Here is a 9,109-nt window from a genome sequence, read left to right as displayed (position 1 = left end):
TGTCATATATTTTGTATTTTATATATTTTTTGTAAAGAGATTGGGGTTTAAGGAGTATAAGAAACTTATTGCTATGGTAGCTGGAGTCTGGTTTTCAGGATGTCATGTAAGCTAAAGAGTAATTAGTATTATCACAGAATTAAGGAAATGTTTTATGAAGTTAATTTGGTGGGAAGCATACACCTAGCTTTCTACTTAAGTATGCATTATTTAATAAAAAGGGAGTATTTGTTTTGTTAACAGTAACAACTTCCAGGACTTTTTGGTATTTTCTAGTGTTTTTCTTTTCAAACCATTAAAATACTAATAAGTTACATCCAGTGAAACATACATGCTTTTAGAGTTAGATGAACAGTGAGATAGCTTTAAGTTTAAACTGCAGAAATGTATTTTTCTTTTTTATTTCCCCAGAAGTCCCCATAGTTCTCCTTCTCATACACCAACGAGGCATGGACGGAGTACAGCATGTGGGGGGAGAGGAAGAAACCCAGACTTCCTAATGGAAATACAGTTAAGCAAGGTGAATGTCAGAAACATCTTCAGCCATGGCTGTCTGTGTGTGAATATCTTTACATGTCATAGCCCTTGGATAACAGCTTTCCATTAGAATTTGGTAGGATTCCTTCCATTAGTATCTACATCTAAGCAATCATTTTGAAGGTGATGAATTTAGTATTTGTTTAACAAAAAAATTATTTATTTTTCTAATACAGTATTGTTTACTTGCTGAATAAACATGTTTCTAAAGGTGAAGGATATTTATTACAATATTCTTAAAGTTTTTGTTTATTATAACCCCATTTTAGAAATGCTGTTCTGTTTTTCTGGTTTCAGTTCTACTCTGAATAGATACAGCTATTATGAAATTAAATATTCTCGCAAAATAACCAGGATGTAGATCTGTGTATCAGTTGATGATAACTGAATATTAAGTAACATCCAGTTATATCACAATATCGTTCCTGTATTTCCCCTAACATATTTAGCACCCTTCAGGCATAAGTATGTTGCTGTTGTTTTTAAGCCTGTGTTTAGCTCTATCATAGAAACTAGATGCTTGATTCTGGCACTGTGAAGAATATTAGCAAGGAGTTAACCAAATTTCATGTTAAATGGGTCAATCACAAAACCTTTTTAAAATAAGGTTTGTCAAACATTTCCAAAAACATGAAAGGTACTACATAAAATTAAATTCCTTTTATAGTCTATGTCCATTACTAGAGCTTAAAATTCATTCCATTAGCACTTCAAACTTGCCAGAAATGATTGATACTTATTTTAGTCTTTTCTAGAAAAACCATGACATTGCAATTAAAAATAGGAAAAAAGGAGGCATTTAATATTCCATGTGGAAAAACTTTATATCTAGAAGTATAGCAATCTCTCTTAATTGGCATTTAATGAATTGGTGTTAGTACTGAGGCATAAAGTCCTTTTTTTCCCCTACTTGTACCCCTAACTTGGTACAAGGCTTAATAATAATAGCAACAATGCTTAAACAATAAAGGAAGGGGAAAGAGTGTCAAAACCGTAACGTTTCTGAGCAGTGTTTATGATAAACATCTGTTTTTCTCTTCAATGCTTAAAATGTTCATTATCGCACGCATCTTGAGTAGGGCACTTAAATACAGGGTTCCTTCACATCTCGCTATCTGGCCAGTAGAGGCCACTGTTCCGCTTGCTCAGCGTGCTCAGCTTCATTGCGGGCAAGGATGCTGTGGGGGCTATTGAGGCAGGGAAGGATTTGTAAGTAACCACAAGTTCTTCGATTGAAAATCGGAACCACATCAAGAGATGAGGAAAAGGAGAGAATACAGAATTCTTTAGACTTTAAGAAAAGTAATAGATTAGAATTTATGTGGACTACAGTGAGTAAGGAAAAAGTAAACTGAGACTGGAACATGCTGCTTAAGAAGTCTGATGGTAGGGAAGAAGCCTTACTTTCCTAAGCACAGAAGGTGCAGGATTTAAGAATTGCAGGATTGCCCAATACAGGGTTCCAGATGATGTCAGAAAGATGTCAGGATTGAGAGGAAAAAGCAGAGTCAATATTAAAATGAAAAGCAAAACTTGTTCTTTGTCTTATGCTGACTCTTTGCTTTGGATCAAATTTACATCCTAAAATACGAACTATGTACACAACTAGTGCTTGGATGATTTGTACTGCTAGATGTGTGAAAATCTGAACAGTTTTCAGAAATCCCAATATTATTCTTGTAAATTTAAAATAGTAGACAACTTTTAAAGTTATGTGTGGGGTGTGTGGGTTTTTTTTTTTAAGTGCTATTCTATTGTTAAAGGTTGGTTTTTTTACTGAAGCTGATTATGCTGTGTTTCTTTCCTTTTTAAAAGGTGAAATTCCAGCATGAGGTATACCCTCCAGGTGGTGCAGAAGGTGAATCCAGTCTCTTGGAGCAGCCAGTGTCACGGCAGGTTTTTATTGTTCAAGACCTGGAGATTAGAGATCGCTTAGCTACGTCACAGATGAATAAATTTCTCTATCTCTACTGCAGTAAGGAGATGCCCAGAAAAGCGCATTCAAATATGGTACAGTTATAGAATATGTTAATTCATTATAATTATAGCGGTTGGACTATCTTTGTGGGGATTGTAGATATTTTTTCATCTTGCAGAAGAAGCATGAGGTCATGGAACATTGAAGTAATATAACTTGTTTATAGTTATTTGCTTGACTCCTTGTGGGTATTAAAACTAATTAAAAGGTCTGTTTGCATGTTAGTATGTCAGGAAATAATGTTTTTGAGATTCCATCAGTTTAAAAAAAGTAGATGTGCAGGACTACTTTGGTAGCTTTCAGATTTTGGTTTTGAAGAAAACATCTGCTTCTATGAGTATGATTAGACTTTTGACTACACTTAGGGAGTTGTAGTTTTATGACATACTGGTTCTATAAAGGATTTATGAAATTTTTTTTTTGTTTTCTTATTTTGATTTTCTTTTTAATAACATCTGTAGTAAGTTATTTTTTTCAATACTAGCTTGATAATTGGTAAATTGAATCAGATTAGTAAGAGGTTTTGCAGTAAAGGTTTTTCCTAGCTAGTGTTCTAAGATTTAATAATTGTGAATGTTACTACTTTTATTTATCTTGTTGCTTTTTTTTTCAGTTAACAGTTAAAGCACTACATGTCCGTCCAGAGTCTGGCAGATCACCCCAGGAATGTTGTTTACGTGTTTCACTGATGCCACTTCGCCTCAATATTGACCAGGTTGGTTTTGACACTTGGGGTGGGGGGACATGGGGGTGGGAATATTTAGTGATACCGGTCTTTTGTTTACCAGATACTTGTAACCATCATAGACATTTTATGGGACTGTTTTTTTGTTTGATACCTTTTTTATTTATTGATCAATCACACAACTTTGGATCTCTTGTCACTCTGTTTATATCCATGTTAGAACTTGCCTTCTGCTGTTTACTCAGTAATACCAGTTTACCTCCTGAGACTTCTGATGATCTCAAATGTTTTGAAATCATAGCTTTTAAAAAGCATATTCCTATTCTTGAACGATCTTGCTTTGTTTGTTCATGAAGTCTCTTTGGTGTTTTTAATTGAAAAAGGTTAATCATTAATCCAAAAGCTGTTCGCAACGTTTTAGTCAAGGACACTTGACGCTTGAGGACTGCTTTTATACTCTGAAGGCTTTGGTCTTGTTATCAACTGCAGTGGCATGAGGAACAGAAATGGGAGAAATTGTTTTACTTTCTCTAGCAAGCCTATGTGCAAAATATTTTTCATATACTCAGGAAACAATTGGCGTTTTTTTCTACACCAGTAAGGAAGCTAAATAAGTGTGTGCATTCAAATTTTAAGTGCAGTTATTACTCTCTGAGGCATTTCTTGCTTAATTTGTCATCTGCAGAGAGATGTGGGTTTTTTTTCCAAGAGCACAATTAGGATTTCTATACCTACCTTCTGTTTCCCTCAGCACACATTATAGAGACCAGGTTTTCATTTTACTGTTAGAAGAATTGAACTCTGTATAGTTGGTAATAATTTCATATAGAAAAATAGCATGGAAATACTGCCACCTAGTGAGAAAATATGTTCCCTCTTCATTACTTTTCTGAGTCTTCTATATTTTGTGCCATAAACAAAATTAACCTTTAAAACTTCTGAAAAATTAACCACAGCATTCTTGGAAGCAAAGGGCTGCATGCAGTCATGTTGGAAATTCTTGTTATTACTACTTAAGCTGTCCACTTATCTGTTGGAAACAAAAAAGGAAAAGAAAGTCCAGATGTTGCTAATCATAGGATAAACAAAGTACCAGGGTGATGCATCTGTCAAAAGAAGAAAATGGGATGTAATAACTTTGCTGTTAATGTCTTGTTAATATCTTAAGAGATATTAATGACTTCTAATGAAGCAGTGGCAAGATCTGATCTGGAATAATTTGTCTGACACTGCAGTATTAGAGATGAATATAAACTATACTTGAATACCCTTTTATTGGAAATTAAAGAAAAGTTTATATCCATTAAAACACATGGGTTCTGGTACAGTCTCCAAAATGAGAACAGAGATGATGAAAACAATCCTCGAGTTTTAAGACAGAGCTAGGTAGATTATAAAATCACATTATTTGTAGCAGGGGCAGTGACCAAGAGGGTCTTTTTGGTTTCTGTCCTAGATTTCTATGTGGCTTCTGCATGTGTTAAAGGATCAAAAAGAAGTAATGTTTTTTGATTCCTATCCATATAGAAATAAAGAGCTGGAATAGTAAATAATATTTTTAGAGAATTGGGTATTTTTCTTTTTTTTTTTTAACCTGATTGTATTTTATTTTTGACATTAGGATGCCTTGTTTTTCCTGAAGGATTTTTTCACTAGCCTGTCTACAGAAGTAGAACTCCTAATTACTCCAGATCCTGAAGGTATATTTTTCAAAAATCTAATACAAAATTGCTGCTTCTTTCTCCTTTAATGTGTGTACATGTCTAAATTCACGTGTGACTCGTGTGTGTGTGTAAAAGAACTTATGTTAGTGACCAAACCCCAAGATTAGTAACTAATTTGTTAGAACACAGAAATTTAGAGTATTGTAGTTTTGTATTTTATAAATACCAACAAAGGTCGTCTTCAATACCTGGGATCTCCATTGCATAAAAGGTTTCATTAACATTGGAGCATATTTAATAAGAACTTCTGAAAAAATTGAGAACTGTGTATATAATATTAGGAGTTGTTATTATTAGATAAAATAAATACATTATTTAGTACCTCTTGCATCAAAGAGTATGTCTAAAAGCCTGAAATTGTGTAACCCCTAGAGAAAGGAACAGAGTTCAAGATTATAAATAAACAGTACAATGTAAGTATACATTGTAAAACAAAGTACTGTAAAGCAGTACTTCTAATCAACTACACCATCTGATGCAAAAAACAGTATATATTGAAAAGCATATTTCCTTTGTTAATTATAGCTGTGAGTTTGTTAGCAGCTATACTTCACCTATTTCTGTTGAGATGTCATACTGAAATGCATAGGTAATGAAGTACTCTGCAATACTGCCATTAGAACTAGATGGATTATTTATGCTGATGCATAAACCTCAACTTAAGCTTCTTGTAATAATTTCTATTGATAACTAAGATACTATCTTACTAAAAGCATCTAAATGTTGTCCTGCTAGTAATTCCTATTAATAAGCATTAGAGCTTACTAAGGACACAGTAATTGTATAAACATGATCATTTTGTAATCATTGTGAAAAATGAGAGTCAGTTTACTGTATATAACTTCTTATCTTAGTTAAAAAGTCTCCAGGTGCTGAAGTTACGTGTAGTTTGCCCAGGCATGTCAGCAGCCTTAAGGACCCAAGTCCAGTCATTTCTTTCTCATCACACAAGCAAGCAAATGAAAATGGTAGCATTGATTCTGTGGATGTGGTTAATGGAGATGATCATAATTTCTCACAAGAAGTGACATCATACAGTGATCAGCCAGTATTTTTCAGGTAAACTTTTATTACCAAAATTTCCAGTGAAACATAGCTGTTCTGCTGAATGTTTGAAAGTGTGGTGATAAACTATTCAGACCTTAGGACAAGGTGCATTTTTATTTTGTCTTTTTACTGACTGACTGTGGAAATCAAATATATTTTTTCTGTCACTGGAAGGTAACTATGATTTTCTTATTAACTTTTGCACACTACTGTGCACAAGAAGATAAATTAAAGCTCTGCCATGTACAGAACGAGTAATGAGATGTTTTACAAATACATAAAAAGAGCAGTCTTTGTATTCTTATGTCTAACAAAGTAAATTAGATCTAATGTAACCACAGCTGAGAGTATATAAATGAAAAGGATATCATGGGAGAGGTACGAGATTAAAACATCACAAGAGAAACCCTAATGTAGTCTTGACTGGAAGGTGATTATAAAAATTGCAGCTGATTATGCAGAAGTTTTTTCTTATGTTTTCAGATCATAGGTACCCCTAACAACAGATGTGTGCTTTGGTAAGCAGTGCAGAGCCCAAATTATGAGAGAATGACTGTGGTTATATTTCGTGATATACATCACCAAAAGAATTTTTTAATAAGTTCCAGCTGCAGGGCTAAATTTTGCCCACAGAACCGTCATTAGCAATACTTTTTTTTTGGTAACTGAAATTCATGCTGTGAAAATTGAGGGAAGATGTTCACCTGCAGGATTAGTAACACTTTTGCAGGACTGTTAAGTTTATCATAAATGCTGACATTAACTAGATGTTAATAAACCAAGAAAAGCTGAACATGCCACTGTATTTTGTACACTTATTCTGAAGTACTAACACGGTAACTAGAAGATTTATGGCTTACAGAAAAAGGGTATGGCATCCTCCTCCAGGAGGATGAGAAACCATGGGTTTCTTTTTGGAAGGATAATTTTATTTCTTTTTCATGTTTCTCACTGTAAAATTTCCTTTGTATATCCCAGAGAATTTCGTTTTACATCAGAAGTTCCAATACGACTTGATTACCACGGCAAACATGTGTCAATGGATCAGGTTTGTGTACAATGCTGATGCTGTATAACAAAAAATTGATGATGTTCGTTTTGTGGTTTTCCCCCATGAGTTGCAGTATATTTTAATGCTCCGTACTCATAATTGATGTGACCTTTAGACATGTAGAAATTTTTTTTTTCTTCACTTATTTTCAATAAAGCTTAACCTTGTTTCACTCTTAATTTGAAAACTAGGGGATGGATCTTCCAGCTATGGTTAACTCAGAATGAGACTTGAGAGTCACATTTATCAACTTAGTGACTAGCTGGAAATCTTTCTGCACAGCTGTGGTGCCCCTCAAAGGATGGCACCACTATCTGATGCCAGAATTGTGCATTTTATTTTCTTCTTCATTAATGCCAGAATAAAGTATTGTCTTTCCCCCCGCCCCGCCCTTGCTTCCTTCCCTTGCAGTCTAGTAATATATGGGCTTCAGTGGCAATGGCAGAATCTAATGCAGATTAAAAAAAGCTTATAGTTCTTTTTAAAATGTGTATTGGTTATCATACTGAGTTTACAGAGCAGACATCAAAAAATCCTGTTTGTACAACCAGACTTGTACTCGTCATGGCAAATCAGTAAGAAAATACAGACAAATGAAAGCAACAACTTCTTGAATTTGCACTGCTGCCAAAGAAAAAAACATGAAATAGCAGCTTTAGGATCCCTGGAACACACTAATGCCAGAGTCATATTTGCATAATTTGTAATATCTAATACTTCTGAAGAAACCCTCTTGTATCCAGATATTGTTCATAGAGTAGCTGATTAAGCCAGATTCTGTCTTTTACAAGTTTTCATGTAACATAATTTGTAGCACTGTAACGAGTAGCATTTCGGAGGCTGGGGATAATCAGTTTAGACAGAAATACCTGCAATAACAGTTGAGATGATGAAGTTATTTCTCACCTACAGATTGTACTGGATGAGCAAACTCATGTTGATAACACAGTATTTCACTTACAGGGGACACTGGCTGGGATTCTTATCGGGCTTGCTCAGTTAAACTGCTCAGAATTAAAGCTGAAGAGACTTTGTTACAGACATGGGTAAGTTTATTGAATTGTAGATTAACATTGGTATTGGAAATTGAACAAGCTTATTGTGAATAACTGAATGTAGCAAGCAAAAAGCAAATTCTCTAATAAGATGCACTTCTAAAATCCAAGACACTTTGACTTTACAAATATTTCTTGATCCTAGTTTCTGTCAAATACATGGCATTCAAGAAGAACATCTATTTTCAGGACAGTATTTAATATATGTGTTAGTCTTGGTGCTAAAGTCTTTTTAATTTTAGTTGTACATTTACTTTCTATTGAACTGGATGTGATTATGCAGTCTTGAACTTCTGTTCTATGAAGCACATACACATGAAATGCTTCAGTTAGCCAACAGCAACAAAACAACTTGAAAACAGTTTTCCTGTTGTTTAAACGACATCTTTGTTTATTTGTATTTGTCTTATTGTGAATTACATGTTTTAAAAAAATACTAATAATTGTATTTACTTCAGTTTGTTAGGTGTGGATAAATTGTTCTCCTATGCCATCAGTGAATGGCTTAATGATATAAAGAAAAACCAGCTACCAGGAATTTTGGGAGGAGTAGGGCCTATGCATTCGCTAGTGCAGTTAGGTAAGTTAATTCTTATTTATACTCAGACACACATGGCAGTTGTTTTAAAAAAACAACCAAACAAAACACAGCCAGAAAAAAAAAAAAGACACAAGCAATGTTGAGACTTGTTTTCACTTGCTCTCAAGGCATTCTGCTTTTCTAAGAGGACTTTCTAACTATGGTTTTCTGTTTTCATTTTCAGTCCAAGGTCTGAAAGATTTAGTGTGGTTACCAATAGAGCAGTACCGAAAGGATGGCCGTATTGTAAGAGGTTTTCAAAGAGGAGCAGCTTCTTTTGGTACTTCCACTGCGATGGCAGCACTGGAGCTAACAAACAGAATGGTTCAGACTATACAGGTATAGTGTATTACTTCTGGAGTTAGACATAAAATGGGAAGTGTTGCCAGTAAGTCCTCTATATTGAGGTAAAAATCTTAATGCTATATATTTAAGGCTGGGAGCATGCCCTA

General features: G+C 34.3%; 1 protein-coding gene across 1 annotated transcript in view; it reads left to right on the top strand.

The window, feature by feature from the left end:
- Positions 1-411: 411 nt before the first annotated feature.
- Positions 412-9,109, top strand: part of LOC104621090 (autophagy-related protein 2 homolog B-like) — a gene marked incomplete at its 5' end in the record, with an annotated part of 11,557 nt that continues 2,859 nt past the window's right edge. Inside the window, 9 exons of the mRNA XM_010287483.1 lie at positions 412-520; positions 2,353-2,547; positions 3,129-3,230; positions 4,822-4,900; positions 5,779-5,983; positions 6,950-7,019; positions 7,986-8,068; positions 8,536-8,657; positions 8,842-8,996. Of these exons, the coding sequence (XP_010285785.1) occupies positions 412-520; positions 2,353-2,547; positions 3,129-3,230; positions 4,822-4,900; positions 5,779-5,983; positions 6,950-7,019; positions 7,986-8,068; positions 8,536-8,657; positions 8,842-8,996 (1,120 nt within the window). The remainder of the gene's footprint in view (positions 521-2,352; positions 2,548-3,128; positions 3,231-4,821; positions 4,901-5,778; positions 5,984-6,949; positions 7,020-7,985; positions 8,069-8,535; positions 8,658-8,841; positions 8,997-9,109) is intronic.

The sequence above is a fragment of the Phaethon lepturus genome, unplaced genomic scaffold (assembly GCF_000687285.1).
Source record: "Phaethon lepturus isolate BGI_N335 unplaced genomic scaffold, ASM68728v1 scaffold42365, whole genome shotgun sequence".
Lineage (NCBI taxonomy): Eukaryota > Metazoa > Chordata > Aves > Phaethontiformes > Phaethontidae > Phaethon > Phaethon lepturus.
The sequence above is the reverse complement of the archived record's forward strand: the minus strand, read 5'-3'. Positions and strand labels throughout refer to the sequence as shown.